The sequence below is a fragment of the Engraulis encrasicolus genome, chromosome 16, assembly GCF_034702125.1.
Source record: "Engraulis encrasicolus isolate BLACKSEA-1 chromosome 16, IST_EnEncr_1.0, whole genome shotgun sequence".
NCBI classification, from domain to species: Eukaryota; Metazoa; Chordata; class Actinopteri; order Clupeiformes; family Engraulidae; genus Engraulis; species Engraulis encrasicolus.
The window spans coordinates 22,211,041-22,229,501 of record NC_085872.1 but is presented as its reverse complement, the minus strand read 5'-3'; the positions used below and the strand labels follow the sequence as shown (position 1 = coordinate 22,229,501).

The window sequence follows — 18,461 nt, the reverse complement described above, 5'->3', positions numbered from 1 at the left end:
GTGCCGTACAGTTGTTCATCGTCTGGAAATCAAGAGCAGGATGATGATTTTTTTCATGTAAATGAAAACGAGAATAAAAGAATTGTGACTGTGTTTGTATGAGTAACGGATTGACAATTGTTTGGAAGTGTTCCATGCTTTAAAAATATAGTCACAAATCATTTAACCTCTATGGATGCATCTCTGCGTATCAGCGTATTGGTGTGGATTTAAGACTCCTCTGAACCTTTCCATTATAAGATTGACCGGTGTCATAAACATGTCACCAGAGAGACTATATACTCCTGTTAACATGACAGCAAATCTCTGCTATACTAATGTTGGGGTTATTTATATCATCTGTACTGGAATATGTTGCACATCATGCGCTATCGTGTCTATATACAAATAATCTTTCACAACATCAAGATTTATTTTTTATTTATATTATGTAGTGCTTATAGTCATCGTTGATTTATGGTTTAAATAGAGTGGGCTGAGTGGGCTAGATTCCTGAAGCCTTTGTGTATATCTGGCCCGGGGACAGGTTTCAGGATGCATTAGGAGAGCTGGTCTGTAACAGATTGGACTTTGTTAAGCCTCTGATTGTTAGTCATTGGCTGGCTTTTGAACAACCGAGGAAAATGTAGCCCGGGTCTCAGTTTGGTTAGTGAGTCAGTGACGCAAAACCAAAGAGCTCTGCTGTGCTGTGCTGTGCTGTGCCGTCCCTTGTCTGTGTTGTTTCAGTTCTCCCATATACAGGGAGAGCTTGTGACAAGGCCAGCAAAGACTTCAGTGATGGGAGTGGAGGACAACCCTGCTTAATTGAAAGGGCTTCTGATTTGATTTTTTTTCTCTCTCTCTCTCTTCTCTGCCTCCACAGTGAAATATGAGCGAATCAAATTCCTGGTGATTGCTCTGAAGAACTCTGTGGAGATTTATGCCTGGGCCCCTAAGCCCTACCATAAATTCATGGCTTTCAAGGTAACAACAGTGCTGTGGACTTTTTTTCCTTTCCTCCTTTCATATTCTGATTCATATAATCGTGCTGTTTTTTTTATTCATATTTTGATGTGACTATAAAATGGAAATTGGTGTGAAATGAAAAGAGCGTGAATAAATCATCACAGCAATATGCCAACGTCTCTACGCGCTTCATATTTCCATACAAAGCTGATTGTTATCGAGGCCGGAGGCGTTGTAGTAACCGTTTAATACTCTGAACTTCAGCGCGAGTGCCACAATGTTAACATTAGTGTCAATCTCTTACCTTTCCCATTCTGCTGTGTCACATCAGTCAGTCATTCGTTTCTTTTCTTGTCTTTTCTTGTCTTTTCTTTCGACGCCTCGGCTAGTCTTTCACTGAGCTGCCTCAGAGGCCTCAGCTGGTGGATCTGACGGTGGAGGAAGGTCAGAGGCTCAAGGTCATCTACGGCTCCAACATGGGCTTTCATGTCATCGATGTGGACTCTGGCAACCCATACGACATCTACATTCCCTCGCACGTAAGTCAGACAAGAGTGCAATGACTACTTCTGAAAGGAGTAGAGTATACTTTTACATTCTACTGAAGCAGTACTGGAGCTCCGTTGCTGCCCTAACACAGTGATGTACACGCGCAGAGAAAACCTTACGGGTCTGGCTGTGGGTTATACTGCCATCTGCTGGAAAAGACAGATCCTGATGGTATTCACTACTGCCTGACAAACGATGTGTTTTTCTTTTTCCCTCTCTCAGATCCAGAGTAGCGTGACTCCTCACGCCATCGTGGTGCTCCCGAAAACCGATGGCATGGAGATGCTCCTGTGCTACGAAGATGAGGGCGTGTATGTCAACACATATGGGCGCATCACCAAGGATGTTGTGCTGCAATGGGGAGAAATGCCTACTTCAGTTGGTGAGTACACACACAGTATTGAGTACACATGCAGCACAACAACATGGCCCAGTGGAATTTTGGACTCACGCAAATGTAGGTCAGCATAACGGCACTGAACGCCTCAGGAGATGCTCTTGTGTATCCGAGTTACGTTCCTGATAATGATTTATTGTCAAGAAAAAAAAAGAAACACAATGATGCCGAAATTCCATGTCAGGCATTTCCTATGCCTCCCATCTCTTTTGTTGTGTTTTTTCCCTCTAAACTTGCCTACTCCACCTTATGATGGAGGGTTTGCAATCTAAAAGATGGGGCCTGCATCAAAGTCCAAGCACATGATAGCCAGGGGGCACTGTTGGAGATTACACAGAGTTCAGTCCAAGTTTAATATTATTCAAACTCCTGCTACACTCGCCTTCTGTTGTGGTGGAAAGAAGTGTGCGTGGGTGAGTGTGTGCGCGCGTTTGTGTGTGGGTGTGTATGCATGCCTGTACAAGGGTGTGTGTGTACGCACGGCACATACTTTATGTATACCCGTGTGTTGAGTGTTTGTTTGTGAGAACGGGGGCTGTTGCATTGGCAGGCGTATCATTTCAAAGTTTAGATATGATATCTGGTTGACAAGATAAAATGAATAATTCAGATAAGAATCAGAAAGGTTTATTGGGATTGCTCATTCTTTCAGAAGGGCAGCATATCCCAGAAGTACCACTTATAATCCATCTTGTTTTCCATTAGCTTTAGCTGATAGAAAATGGGTCATTGTTACAGGCAGATTTCAACAACACGAGCAAACCAGACCAGTGGGATAGCAATTATAGCTCGGGCTTATAGTTTTACTGTTTAATATTCATAACTGGATGTCTGTGAGAAAATCCTCAGAGGACCATCACAAGGAGGGTCCACCCCAACTTACACCAATCACTGTGGTACATCACCTTAAAGTCAGACCACAGTATGCGGAGAAAACAACTGCACAAAGAAACAGCTGGTGTAATAAAATCATCACTCGCTGTGCAGTAGGATTGAGTTCATGAAATGCACAGGAAATGAAGAATTTTAACAAACGTCCTGTGAAGTCCTTGCTAAGTAAACTATACAAACAATGCTTTACCAAATACATACACATACAGAATCTGTCTCAGCTGACAGTTGTTCTCATGAGGCGTCAAAAGTAGAAGTAATGCATGGTATAAGTGCAAGACTAGCACATGATATTAAATAGCTTATTCCACTGTAGCTAATGAGGTAGATAGACTGTGTGTGCTTAAAAACACAAACCACAAATTTGATCCAAGCAGCGCAGAATCAGCTGATTGTAAGACAAGTGGTTACTCAGTGAAGTTGCGTGTTGGGGAGGGGGGGGAACTGTGGCAGTCTATTTAATTTCTACTTTTACTTCCTCTGACATCTCTGATTATTATCATTATGAAGTTGTCGTGGTTCTCATACATGTTTATGTGTGTCCTGCAGCGTATATCCACTCCAACCAGATCATGGGCTGGGGTGAGAAGGCCATTGAGATCCGCTCCGTGGAGACAGGGCACCTGGACGGGGTCTTCATGCACAAGCGAGCACAGCGCCTCAAGTTCCTCTGTGAGAGGAATGATAAGGTACATGCCCCTTGGTGTTGCTATGTATTGTCATGCAGGGCAGAAAGCAGACTGTGTAGCTAGAGCTGGAGGGGAACAAGGTGCCACACTTGGAAACTTGCCAAACACATGGGCTAACTGATGGTCCAGTTTTTATAGTTTTTTATGGTTTTTATAGGGGGTTAAATGGCCGTTTTATAAAGTAGATCACTATTGGCGTTAAAGGGACACTGTGTGAGATTTTTAGTTGTTTATTTCCAGAATTCATGCTGCCCATTCACTAATGTTACATTTTTCATGAATACTTACCACCACCATCAAATTCTAAGTATTCATTATGACTGGAAAAATTGCACTTTTCATATATGAAAACGGGGTTCTTCTCCATGGTCCGCCATTTTGAATTTCCAAAAATAGCCATTTTTAGCTGCAAAAACGACTGTACTTGGACCATACTAGAAAATATTTGTTTATTACTTAGTAAACTTTCATGTAAAGATCAAAATTGGCAATAGGCAGCCCAGTTCCAATGAGCAGCATAGTTGCAGTACCATTTTTGACCATTTCCTGCACAGTGACCATTTCCTGCACAGTGTCCCTTTAAAGATATTGTAGCAAAACAAATGGTATAAGATTGCCAAAGCGCGTGTGCATTTTTTTAACACTTAGTGGCAGTGTCATGCCTCTACATTATTCAGCATGAAAAGAGTATGATATCCCGACCAGAGTTAATGCAACATCATCTTAAACAGTAGAATCCAAATACCAACATTCATAAACAATTTCTGTTAAACCATTATAATGAATCTGTATATAAAAAAATGATTCCTTTCTTTCCTTTTTGATTTACATTTCATTATGTTTTGAATGTACAGTATAGGTCAAAAGTTTGGACACACCTTCTGATTTCAGTGCATTCTCTTAGTTGTCGTGTAGCAATAAATAAAAATAAAATAAAATAAAATAATATATGTAGTAATAAAGTTACTCTACTCTACTCTACTCTACTCTACTAGCCTGGGAAATCCCATGCTGCTTTGCACAATTGTTCCGATCTGAATGACAGCATAGAGTCTATACCCAGAGAACGGACAAGATCATGGTCCCTGTCTCTCTCCAATTAGAGAGCAGGGAGGTGTGGTAAGGCTATGGCTGCAGTTTTCTTTGAATAGATACAACTGACACGATTGGCTATAGCTAGCTACGTATGCCAAATTATACACATTTATAACGCCCAATAAACAGCCGTCATCAATCATAAACCACACAAGATTTACAGGATTTACAGTAGGCAGATCTCCAGACCTTATCTCACTTGTGACAAAGTACATTGTAGATTTTCGCAGGGGGCATCAAAACTGTGCGTTAACACATAAAGAATTATGTGGTTAACAAAAAATATCAATTCTAGCTGTTTTCCAATAGTGATGTCAGCTGTCTATCCACTGATGGTTCCACAGGTTTCAACAAGCTTATTTTTGTCTATTAAAAACACCCAGTCAGTCAGGTCAATCTTAATTTAACGCAAAAGTCATTCAATAACTCACTAGAATTTAAAAACTGCTATAATTTATATTTTTTTGATAAGAACATAATTCCAAATGTGTTCATGCAAGTTTTGATAAAGAGAATGCATTAAATGAGAAGGTGTGTCCAAACTTTTGGGATATAGTGTATATAAGAGCTTTACTACCTAATCTACCTACTGTGTATCCCACTAGAGCAGGGATGTCACAAATTTGGCCCGCAAAGCCATTTCATTTGGCCCACAAGATCATTTCAAATGTCTATTACCGTTGGCCCACATACACCATAGCGTAACATGATTTGAACATGAAATTTGCTGTGTCACAGGATGTGCAGACACATTTGAACTAAGAAATATGATGGGAAAGAGTGTATGTGAAATGAGTATGAAGTGCATGCATTCATAATTTTAGTCAATTTTAAAAAATAATTGAGTTTGGCCCATGACTTCGTTCCAGATTTTGATTTTGGCCCTCAGTCAGTTTGAGTTTGACATCCCTGCACTAGAGCAGGGGTTCCCACCCTTTTCCAACTTGGGGCCCACTCGAAATTGTCACAAATGTTCGGGGCCCACCTCTGACCCGATTACGAATAAAACTCACATAAATCAGCAGCCACACACACCAAAATGTGATTATAATTTTTAGAATATTATTTCAAGGCCCACTTGGTATACCTTCAGTGGGCCCCGGCCCATAGGTTGAAAATCCCTGCACTAGAGTATAATGCCATCTCTTGCTCTGTCCACAGGTGTTCTTCGCCTCGGTCCGCTCTGGTGGCAGCAGTCAGGTGTTCTTCATGACGCTCAACAGGAACTCCATGATGAACTGGTGAACACGAGGAGCTCCAGGATCGACGCTACCACGCTCGCCGGGATGCCCAGCGGCATCTGTAACTTTTATTGGTACACTTAACACTGGTTCAAAAAGAAAACTATGAACATGAGTAAGAGAAAAAAAATACTACAGTTTTAGCGACCTTAAAAGAAAAGAGCCTCGGACTGTGATCAAGCCAAGTCTCCTGATCTCCAGATCCGAGCGGAGAAAAAAAAGATGGCCTCATTTCCAGCTTTTTAGAGGGAGGAGGTGGCGGTGGTGCAGAGGGTGGTTAGCTATTCCAGAGCTCGTTCCTCACATGTCCAGCGGGGGGAGCCAGAGAGGCCTACTGCTGCTGCTGTGTAAAAAAAAGACTGTGTGCCAGGAGCCCTCACCAGAGGCAGCCCTCCCCTCGTGAGTGTGCTATTCCACCCTTGCACCTTACTGTACAATGGGACTTTTGACCCGTGGACTTTGAGAGAATGAGCTGTTTCCTCTGCGTGTCTGTCTTGAACAGCAGAGGTTGCAGGATGATCACAACGAGCTGTATAGAAACTATGTGTGTGTTTGTGTGTGTGTGGTATGTGCGTATGTGTGTGTGTGTTGGGTGGTCGGAGAGACGTTACAAAGATATTAAAAAAAAAAGAAAAAGAGGCAACCTCAAACTGAGGAAACGCGTCTAGACCTTTGATGTTTTCATCTACAGTAAAAATCAGGTTTCTTTTACTTTTTTTGTTTACGTTCTCACTCACGCAGTTCCGGAAATACATTGGTGTAGAAAGGAGAGGAATCCAGCGGGTTTGTGGTGAACATGAGCACAAAACCTACACTGTATTGAGGGCTGTGGCCTTTTTTTGGTGCTGGTGCTCTTTTTTGTCCCCATAATCACACACACTCTTGGCCTTCACCTAACCACTGCTGTCTTGGGGGGCCCAGGCCACTGCGGAGTGGAACTCTTGACACGATCCTCGCGGTCGTTCTTTCTCCTCTCCCCTGAAGCACCATGCATCAGTGTTTTTAAACTCGTTCTCCCCCGCTCGACACCTCCCGAGCCTTTGATTGTGTCCAAAAATATTCTCTTTCATTCCCTCACCCCCTGTCATGATGCCAGTGTCTCCAGAACTACTCCACCACGCAAGCCTCAGATGCCAACATGGCTGCCTCTTGTGCACTGCTGAATCGTAACAACTACTGTACCAGTCGGGACTGTAATTGACCTACCTCGTAATCATGTGTCGGGTTATTTCCTTCCAGTAATGCACAGCCTGAGTGTGAGACATTACATTATTCTGAGTAATTCAACAACACTGTACCCTCATCCTTACATGGCAGTGGGGCAGACAGAGAAAGGCTAACTTGCTTTGGATTTTTTATTACAATCTTTTCCCCTGAATTGAGGGGGAAAGATGTTCTTTTATTGATATCAAATTTTCTTTTATTGATATCATTTTGTGTTTTCGGTTTCCTCAGCAGACTGATATTGCATCACCCGGCATGATGAAAATCGACTAAAAAGAGTCTAAAGTTTCCTTTCTATATCGGTTGAGTGGTGGAAAGATTAACCTTGTTTTAACATTATAAATGTGACTTAAGATTATATGACAATAACTGTGTTTTTAATTTAAAAATATATGTACTCAAACAAAAAAAAACTCTGATGAAATAACATGCAGCAAGCAGAAAATGTGTTACCCTGCTTGTAGATTTGGCAGTGTAGCTGTTAAATGACATTTGACCAATGAGTTTGAGGGCACATGGGATGAAGGGTCCAAACTAGGAAAGGGAAGGAGGGCAGACTGATGATGCTTCACACACAGGTTTTAAGCAGGGGGGGCATGGATTCCAAGAATAAGGTCAAATGATAAACCTGGTTATGTTAAACTACAAGGAGTAGTAAACCTGCTGATAGTCAACAGGTGTCATTTGGTTAAGTTCATAAGGGTTGGAGCAGGCGTCACCCAACAGTTTTTCTCTTCCTTTTTAAGGGTGCTGACCAAAATATTGTAAAAATGAAAAATGAAAAAAGGTCGCACCATGCATAGGTTTCTTTATTACACAGACGCGTTTTGGCGTTCTGCCTTCTCAGTCATTTGGTTAAGGAAATAAGGACCCTGGGTTCCTCTATTAGGTGGTTCACCATACCTGAAGGTTAAATTAGCCTGGATTACTACAAAGTCAGGTTCTTGGAATACCCTCCTGATTGCTTAAGCCTCAGTGACTTGTGTGTTCTGATGTCGGAGCTGAGTGTACCGTGTCGTCTCTCTGTTAGTGCCATAGCTTTAGCCCTCTTCTCCATGGGCTGAGATATGCCCTCTATGTCCTAGCAGTCCATCGCATGGCTATACCGTGCTCAAACTAACAAGAGATGGGTTTGTTTGGGAAGTCGTCAGTTGCAGAAATCCTCAAATGAGTCTATTATTCTTTTGTACTGTTTAGGGTAAGGGAGGTGCTACCTTTTTCTTCCTTTTACACCGCATCTTTGGTATATTTCAGATATTTCCCACCAAGTGGCCACAGATCAATCTATCAGTGCAAGTTTTATTTCTGATACATTCATACATTATTCACCAGAGAATTGTTTATCTTGTTTCCATACACTGAAATTGTTTTTTATCTGATGTCCAGTAATGTCATGTAAGCCATTTGAGTGCGACCTATTGTTCAGACATTTGGACATCTTTGGGTTTTTTCTGTAATGTTTGCACATTGAACTTTTGGTTGTATTTCAGACATACTTTTAAATGAACAAAGAGAACCGTTATGTGAAGACATAGTGTCTGCACTCCTGACATAGAGTTTTAGCAATAATGATGTCCTATGTTGGTTGTGCATGTGTGAGTGTGTGTGTGCGTGTGTGTGTGTGACGGGGATGAGTGGGGGGCTGGGAGGAACACTGTGCTAGCTTTTGCCAGAGAGTTTGGGGGTTTTAAAGGAAAAAAAAAGATCTAACTCTCCTGTCACAATGCTTTCTTATTTTACTGTCAGTTCTGGTGGCATTGACACTTTAATCACCTGAAACATTAATTGGGTAGTAGTTTACTTTTGACGGCTTCCTCAGGGAAAGCTGTTGTGTTTTTCACCCACACAAGGCATCAATTGTTGTCTTTCATTAGTTTTGTTTTTTTAATAAAGATGAGAACAATATGAAAATACCTTGCTCCGCTGTCTTGTCCTTTCTTAATCATGTGAGAACAGAAATGAAGACTTTGCCAGTTTTGTGAGGCGAATGGTATGTGCGCATGCCAAGTGTGTTTGTGTGCTTGTGTATGTGGTTCAGCATGTGTATGCAGGGCCGGATTAATGCACAGGCTAGATATGGCTGCAGCCTAGGGGCCCTCACCTGCCAAGGGGCCCCTGACTGGCCAAAAGAGGATTTCATAATTGTGAGAAGATGCAATATTGAAAAAATTCATTTGACATGTTGAGTACAGCTGGTAGACATGTTACCTTTACTTCCTAGCTCGTAATTATGACAACGTCTATGTAAATGTGTGGCGAAATTTGCATTTTGGGAGGACCCACAGTAGCAGCTAGCCTAGGGGCCCCGGGCCATCTTAATCCGGCCCTGTGTGTATGTGGTTCAGCTCTTGTCTCATCACTCGTGCTAATCGACCCTCAGACTTTGGCCCCCCCTCCTGACGGTGTATCATTAACCATATTATTTCAGCCTGTTTGCCTCCACCATGCAGGTCTGACGTGGGTATTAAGAGCCACATCAACTGATTACAGAGTTACATGTATATTCTGACCTATGAACAATGTAATCGCTTAACACAGCCACACAAACCATCCCATTGATTTTATGTTCACTATGAGAAAATTGCTGACTACTTGTTAGTCGGATTTAAATTTGTAATATGCGCATACAGGTGCCAGATTAGAACTGTATTCATTTGCGAATGCCGGTGTGTCAAGTTTAGGGGGTGGGATGAGACCCTTTCTGTAGCGCATGTGGCTGCTGCATGAGAGGATTGATTATTTACCTGCTACGACAGCATGTACTCCTGTTCGTAGAAGGAGCTGCTCCCAAAATGGATTCTGGCAAGGTAAAATCCATAGGCAAAATTTATTCTTTTGATTTAAATATTTGAGACACTTGGGTGGTAATGTGATTGCTTGGTATTAGTTATTTTATAAAGTTATTTTCCTTGTCAGCCATTGAGGTGTTAACAATATTTTATATACTGTTCTGAAACTTTTCATTGATTTTTCAGTTGACTGAAAAAAAGTCACTTCAGCAAACACAAGGCGTTAAGCCCAGGACAATTGTGCTTGTTTTGCTCATAGAAAATATCTGCATACAAACAAAATTGATAGGTAGAGTATTATCTGTTTCTTTTTGAAGTTTGTTTGTTTATCAGAATTGTGATCCATGTTCACACATTTGATTTCTTGAGGAAAGTTTAATGGCATGAGTCATGACTTCATTGACTAGCTCACCCTTACCATTACCTCTGACAGGTAGTGACTTTCTTCAGTGTTTTACATTACACATAATTTGAATGTATAAGTTGGGGGAAAATGATTGTGCGGCTTTCTAAAAAGTCACACACATTGTGTCAACATTGTCAACCTATTTTAAAATTGAATGTAATTAACTCTCTAGATGGGCATATGTTTTAAGGGCAGTAGCTAATATGTAAAACAGTAAGAACTGCTGTGATTTTAGCCTTGGGCTATTACAATCACTGTGCCCATTTATTTTCCTGTGATTGTCAGCTTCAACTAACTGAACTACGTTGCCGTGTCCAATAGCTACATCTAAAGGCACCAGAGGGCATAGCTCCTGTCTGTTACCATTAGCCTATTATTCACTCATGCACCATGGGTTCTCTAGAGTTGTGTGTGTGTGTGTGTGTGTGTGTGTGTGTGTGTGTGTGTGTGTGTGTGTGTGTGTGTGTGTGTGTGTGTGTGTGTGTGTGTGTGTGTGTGTGTGTGTGTGTGTGTGAGAGAGAGAGAGAGAGAGAGAGAGAGAGAGAGAGAGAGAGAGAGAGAGAGAGAGAGAGAGAGAGAGAGAGAGAGAGAGAGAGAGAGAGAGAGAGAGAGAGAGAGAGAGAGAGAGAGAGAGAGATGCAGATACCTTATGCAAAGCTGATGGGGTTCTGTGCTCGTTCTACAGCAGATCTCCGGGACTCTGATCCTGGCTGTGTTCACTGCAGTCCTGGGATCACTGCAGTATGGCTACAGCTTGGGGGTCATCAATGCTCCCCAGAAGGTCAACTGTTCAAACAAGCATTTCACACACATATAATATTGATCAGCCTGTATCAAACCAGGACCCTCACTCCGTTTCTCATCCTTATACATACATACATACATACATACATACATACATACATACATACATACATACATACATAAACAGCATGGAAGTTCATTTGAGCGGTGCTGTTTAGCGATTGTTTAGTGATTATGACTGGTGCACATAGATAGAATCAAAGATGATATTCTCTGACATGTTGAACATGGAATATACCAGTGTTTGTACAGATTTTGGAGCTACGGTACGCTGATGGAGCTTCCTGTGTCCTTGCAGGTGATTGAAACCCACTATGCACGCTCTCTTGGTGTTGAGGACTTGGCTGTGCGCAGCGCCAATGGCAACGCCACCGAGCCGAAGGAGGTGCACCCATCTGTGGTCATGTACTGGTCCCTGTCTGTAGCCATTTTCTCGGTTGGTGGAATGGTCTCCTCTTTCTTGGTTGGTTTTGTGGCCGACTGTCGAGGAAGGTAAGATATGTGATGCGTTATTCTATTAAATTATTGCCTTTCTTATTATATGTGTGTGTGTGTGTGTGTGTGTGTGTGTGTGTGTGTGTGTGTGTGTGTGTGTGTGTGTATGTGTGTGTGCGTGCTCATGTGAGTGCCCGCACTTTGTCACGTGAACCCTGGATAATTGGCACTTTCTTGGCAGCTTCCACAGCTGGTGTGTGAATGTGTGTGTATAGGCCTACTATGTATGAATGAAAGCACTTTGAGTCAATTATATAGTTGTGACATTGTGATAAAGAAATACATTTCGATTTTTATACCGATAATATACATTTTATGACACACATACACAGTATCTTGCGTCCACCAGTATTCCATCTCATGAACATTATATCTTACCATGTTACGCATTGCATTGGCATTGGTTAGAAGCTGTGACACCCAAACTTGACTGAAACAAAGAATATTTTACAATTGAACATGCTGATTCTCTGTAGAGCAAAAACTGAATGTTTAAATGGTCAATTAAAATGCCCGTGCATGTACTGTATCTCCAACGCACCTGCTCCCTTGCCTGCCCTGCAGGATCAGAGGCATGCTGGTAGTGAATATACTGGCTGTTATTGGGGGCCTCCTCATGGCCCTGGCTAAGATGGGCAAAGCCCACATCATGGTCCTCTCAGGACGGGCGGTCATGGGATTTTATTGTGGTAAGTCAAGTCATTCAAATAACTTTTCTACTTGATGAAGCACACTTGATGAATGCCCCGTGTTTCCAGATTATGCATGTCCTGTTATGGGGCACCTAAGTCACGCCCTCTACTTCCTGGTTCATGGGGCAGAGGGAGTCAAAAAATAATTACTGGGCTTGAAATGAGTGGTTTTTCGACAACAATCCAAACCTTGGACCTCCACTTATGCACCCCAAATCCACCATGACTCGCCTCGTTCACTTCCATTCAATTTTTTGCAACTTTCTGCCCCATGAACCAGGAAGTAGAGGGCGTGACTTAGGTGCCCCATATGCATACTAACTACTTTTGGGAGGGATAGTGCCGTTTTTCCCATTTCTTTATCTTTTCGCTTTTCTTTGCAGCTCGTTACAATTCTTGTCTAGTGAAGTGACTGGGTTATTGGTATGGTGTGTTGTGTTCCTCAGGTCTGTCCTCTGGCCTGGTCCCCATGTACATTGGAGAAATTGCTCCAGTAGCATACAGAGGTGCATTAGGGACACTTCACCAGTTGGCCATAGTTACAGGAATCCTCATCAGTCAGGTGAGCTATTTGCTGTTTCTTCCACAGGTACTACAGCAAAATGAAAAAGGGCCGGCCGTGTGAGTGGGCCGTGTGAGCATCACCCTTACTTCTTCAGACAGAGTTGAACAGATGCACTGTCTGGAGCAAGAGCAGTAGTGAGACAGTTTATCTTGGAACACAATCAACAGGCAATCATAGCTGTTGTAAACTTTTGAAATCATGTTGCATCTGCAAATTACTTTACGATAACTGTCAGTGTGGCAAAAGACAACACAATTTCTATTATGCTGAAATGCACGTGTTGCTAGTGACATGGTATGCCATTCTGAAGAACATTTCCCTTCTCTGGTTCATAGGTCATTGGGCTTGACTTCCTCTTGGGCAATGATTACTTTTGGCCTCTGTTGCTAGGCCTGTCTGGTGCCCCGGCTATTCTGCAGACAATGCTCCTGCCTCTGTGTCCTGAGAGCCCACGCTACCTCTTAATCAAAGCGGGCAAGGAAGAGGAGGCATGCAAAGGTGGACAGAGAATAACACTACAGTACATGCTCAGTAACCTATTCAATAGACCTCAGGAAAAACAAAACCCATTTAATGTATTGTAGGAATCAAAAATGAGTTAATGCAATAAATGATTACGAGTTTCTCATTACAAACCAATCGATTATCAAAAGTCCAGGATATATTTCATCAGTAACAGTAACAGAGTAGTGGGTGTTGATTACATATATTGCGTTCGTTCGCGATGAAGCAGTGATGTTTTTGCTATGTAGTGCGCATGCGCACTTTGCCTGTTTGATGCATTCTGGTTAGAAAATTCAAAGCAGAATGCATCATACTGGCAAAGTGTGCATGTGCTCTGCATAGCAAAAGCATCACTGCTTCATCACGAACGAACCCATTGTCTCAGAAGAATATAAAATAATATAAGCACACAAACAGACTGTGTTAATTAATGTCTGATTATGAATGTCACAGCACTAAAGAGGTTCAAGGGGGAGTATGACACGTCCAAGGACATAGCAGAGATGAGGGCAGAGAAAGAGGAACTGATGAAGGAGAGACGGGTGACGATCTTGGGCCTGGTGCGCTCCTCTGTGTACCGCCAGCAGCTCTTTGTGGCACTGATGATGCATCTGTCCCAGCAATTCTCTGGAATCAATGCGGTAAGAAAAAAAAAACATTCCCTGAGAGCTTCCACATTTATTCAAGCGCTGTTTTGTTTTTACAGCACATCATTTTGATTGCATTTTTATGGCTTTTGTTCTTTTATTTGACAACAATAATGTTTCATCTCACACCTCCTACCTATCTGTCTTTGTGTCTGCCTGCATGTCTGTCTGTCTGCCTATCTGTGTGTCTGCTTCAGATCTTTTACTACTCCACAGCGATCTTTGAAAGAGCCGGAGTCCAACAGCCAGTGTATGCCACAATTGGTGTAGGGGTCATAAACCTGGTCTTCACAATGGTTTCGGTAAGTAGGCCTCTTGCGTTGTCAAAACATGAAGCACACATACCTCCATCTCCTGGTTACACAAACGTTCTGCTTTGCTTTTCTAAACGGCTCCCCTTCCTCTCTCGTGTCCAATTTATTGAAATTGATTTACCAAAGTAGAAATACTTTCCCATGGCAACAAAGCACAGCAGGTTATGTCCTTTGGGGAGAGGAGAAGAAAAGGAAGTCTGAAATATATAAATTATTGGGCAACACTTTACTTTACGGATCGCTAATAAGGTGGTAATTTCATGTTAATTTCATAGTTATTTCAGGGTAATAACTGTTTGTTTTTAGTAACAACAGCAAAATAACCATATAGTTTCCAGTGCATTGTGGTAACACCCTGATGACTCACAGCACGGTGACACTTTGTTGACACACACACACACACACACACACACACACACACACACACACACACACACACACACACACACACACACACACACACACACACACACACACACACACAATGCACTTGAAACTGTATGGTTATTTTGCTGTTGTTACTAAAAACAAACAGTTATTATCCTGAATTAACTATGAAATAACTATGAAATTAACACGAAATTACCATCTTATTAGCGATCCGTAAAGTAAAGTGTTACCAATAATTGCATCATACATTCATCTCACTCTCCAAGACACACACACACACTTGAACACACACACATAATGATCACAATCTGTCATACACTGGTTTCTATTGCTTACATATACAAATAACTTAAAACATGGAAACGTCTTTTTTCTTCAAAACACAGACAGAAACAATGTTTTATGGTTCACGATTGTGCCATCTCAGAGTAGATGATTCTCCATCTCTGCCAGGAGTGTATCAAAGCTGAGAATGGGCCATGTGGGTTTTTTTTCTAATGCAAATTAACCTTTGTGCATTCCTTCTTAGGAAGAGAAGTCTGATGCATTCTAGTCCCGTGTGGAAGGTTGCCATGTTTTATCAGGAAACGTGGTCCCATTTATCTGTTTTCCAAGGACAAACTCCCAGTGTACACAAACCTAACTTGGGAAAGGGCTGTGCACCAGTTGCAACTGCACTACGCAAATACTAAGTTGAAGTTCGAACATGTACAATGGCGGCATGATGGTAATGTTGTCATAAAAAGTTTAAGTAGTGTGTGTGTGTGCGTGTGTGTGTGTGTGTGTGTGTGTGTGTGTGTTTGTGTGTGTTTGTGTGTGTGTGTGTACACGCATGCATGTGTGTGCCTGCTCCATGTGTAGGTGGCATTGGTGGACAGAGCTGGCAGGCGGACACTGACGCTGGTAGGATTGGCTGGAATGTGTGTGTGCGCCATTGTCATGACAGTGGGATTAGTTTACTTGGTAAGTGTGCCGAGGGTTATTCACACAATGACATGTTTTAGTGCAGTGTCCTCCAAAGTCTAAAATAAAGTGCATATAAGTTCACCTTTCTGATTTGATTACACATTTTGTTTGGATAAGCACATTCTTCATTATTCAATCTTAAATACAATATCCTCAACTATTCCAATCATCCTAGAAACATGATATGTCTAGTGGTTAATGATACAATGCAGTTTATTTCTCATGTATACTTACAGTATGTATTTCTAATGTAGTTCAAAACTCTAAGCTACATATCCTGAAGTCATGCCATAACCTCGTCAATCCATCTCCACAGACAACCTATGAATGGATGAGCATCGTGAGCATGGTGGCCATATTCCTTTTCGTCAGTTTCTTTGAGATAGGGCCCGGGCCTATCCCATGGTTTATTGTGGCTGAGATTTTCAGCCAGGGGCCCCGTCCAGCTGCAATTGCACTGGCTGGTTGCTGCAACTGGTCCAGCAACTTCCTCGTTGGCATGCTGTTCCCATATATAGAGGTGAGTGATGGGGATGATATTCATATGTCCAATAGCTTGTGTTCATTGCTTTTCAAATTTCCAAGCAGTGGTTTAGGCTCCTGATCAGAAGGAAGTTACAGGATTCCATACTAATGTCCATTTTTGTTTGAATTTCAGTCGTACCTTGGGAGTTATGTGTTCATCCTCTTCGCCGGTTTGCTCTTCATCTTCACTCTTTTCACGTACTTCCGTGTCCCGGAGACTAAAGGCAAAACTATTGAGGATATTGCCGCAATATTCCAGGGGAAGCGGAAAGGTTTCCCCTCAGCCGCCCCAACAACAGTGGAACTGGAGCAGCTTAAGACTGCCCCAGAAGTCTGAGGATGGAAACAGTGATGGTCTTGTCTTGCAAATACAGAATTCAGGCTGTTACTGACCACATTGTGAAGACTGAATTGTTGGCTGCTGAAAAAGGCATATGAATTATGGTATTATTGAGTATACTGTATCTACACAATGGCTAACTATACAATAGTTTTTTTCCTGGTTGCTAAAATGTCAGTAAATCCGGCATTATGAAAAATAAGTGGCAGTAAGAGGCATATTAAAGGAAGCAGTGGATGTTAAATTATTGAGACTTAGGACCACATATGTTTAATTTGTGTCAACATTTTATATTCAGACCAGAGCGGTATACTAAGAAGCTGGTTCAGGAGTAAACTACCAGGTTAAGTTAAGAGATAAATCATCTAATAGAAGAGCCTGGAGTCCTCTTCTATTAGATTATTTACTTCTTAAAGGGACAGTTTGGTCAATTTCAACATGCAGTTGTAATGCTCACACTACCCTGGACTTGTCAGTGCCTGAGATTTTTTTTCTTCTTCTTCAGCTGTTTCCGAGATCCTGGTCATTGTAATGGGGGCAGCTCTTTGTTTACATTTCAAAAAAACATTTTTATTTATTCCCAAAAACATCCAAAAGGTTATAAAACATCAGCAGACAACTAGCAAACAGCAGTACCTTTTGGGAAAATATTTGGAGTTGGCCTAGGTTTCATTTTTTAAAAATGTAAACAAACGCTGCCCCCATTAGAATTGCTCATATCTCGGAAAGGGCTGAGCCGAAAAATGTGGCATCACCAGGTACTGACAAGTCAAGGGTAGCGTGAGCAATACAACTGCATGTTGAAATTGACCAAACTGTCCCTTTAACTTAACCTGGTGTACTCCTGAACCAGCTTCTTAGGCCCCAGGTATTTTACATATTTTTTATATGTATAATGTATTTGCTTCTTTTATTGTTGTGGTCTGACACTTAGCAGACTTAATCATAACTATCATAAGGACTGTGACATTTGCTGTCTATTGATTCTTGCCCAAGAATGACTGTAGACGTTATGTTACATATGAAACGTAAGATCTTGTGTGACAAAGTGTGTTTAGGGGCATTATATCAATGTTGACATTTTTTTCTGAAGTTTACAGGTTGACGTGGTGATTCATAGAACTATATCAGTTCTCACAAGTTTTTAAAAAATATTTTTATGGTTCCTCTTTCATTCTATTCACTGATCAGCTTTTTCTATTTTAAATGTTTTAAAATAGTTTTCAGATTGTCTATTTGTCTCTAAAATGGAAACAAATAATGATTACCATGACAGTATTAAAATATGTGAATGATTCATATTTTGAAATTATATTTCAGTAATTTATGAAATCAAAAATAAAGGTTTTAACCATTTCAACGTATTAGTGGTATTTTGTTTTATGACATTTTAAGGAAAACAGGTGAAGTAAATTGCATGTAGGCCTACCTAGAATAAAAACAACAGAAGTTGACACAAAGTGCTTCACAAAAGGCATTTGTTTTTTCACGAAAGGAATATCGCTAAAGGTGTCATCCAAGAAATAGGTTTAATATATTGCTTTGAATGGACGAGTCTGCATTAAGAAGAGAACTCTTGAGGGGAGCAAATAAGACTAAAGACATCTGAATAGAACCATAGGCCTAAGTAGGGTGGATTGCCCTAATGTGGGCCATTTTAGAGTTTTCAGACTTCTGAAGACTATTACAATGTCAAGACAACACATTAAATCCACATCCAATACATTTTTGGAATGCTCCGGGTGTGCCCTCATAAAATCAAGAGGAAAAATGCAGATATTTTTGTCATAAAAGAAATTATACAGACATTAGTGCTCTTAGTGCCCAAGCATCTCAGAGTATGAGCGACTTCCTAATGTGGGACAGCCATTGTCCTAAAGTGGGACAGTGAAATGTAATGTTAAATTTAATGCAAGACACTGTAAAGTCAATGTTAAATATTTTAAACCATGGTGTACCTTCACAAATAATGGTAAACAACTAAACAAGTAGC

The 18,461-nt window shown here is 41.3% G+C and overlaps 2 protein-coding genes across 2 annotated transcripts in view; both read left to right on the top strand.

The window, feature by feature from the left end:
• The window catches only part of tnika (TRAF2 and NCK interacting kinase a), a 104,229-nt gene extending 95,285 nt beyond the window's left edge, over positions 1–8,944 (top strand). The window contains exons 28-32 of the mRNA XM_063219009.1: positions 863–963; positions 1,335–1,484; positions 1,717–1,876; positions 3,332–3,471; positions 5,728–8,944. Of these exons, the coding sequence (XP_063075079.1) occupies positions 863–963; positions 1,335–1,484; positions 1,717–1,876; positions 3,332–3,471; positions 5,728–5,811 (635 nt within the window). The 3' untranslated portion in view covers positions 5,812–8,944. The remainder of the gene's footprint in view (positions 1–862; positions 964–1,334; positions 1,485–1,716; positions 1,877–3,331; positions 3,472–5,727) is intronic.
• Positions 8,945–9,588: 644 nt separating this feature from the next.
• slc2a2 (solute carrier family 2 member 2) lies at positions 9,589–17,824 on the top strand. The gene is made up of 11 exons (XM_063219007.1): positions 9,589–9,838; positions 10,912–11,007; positions 11,329–11,522; positions 12,090–12,214; positions 12,664–12,779; positions 13,118–13,280; positions 13,740–13,927; positions 14,131–14,235; positions 15,499–15,600; positions 15,920–16,123; positions 16,262–17,824. The coding sequence occupies exons 1-11, from the start codon at positions 9,755–9,757 to the stop codon at positions 16,463–16,465; spliced, it is 1,581 nt and encodes a 526-aa protein (XP_063075077.1). The 5' UTR covers positions 9,589–9,754; the 3' UTR covers positions 16,466–17,824.
• Positions 17,825–18,461: the final 637 nt, after the last annotated feature.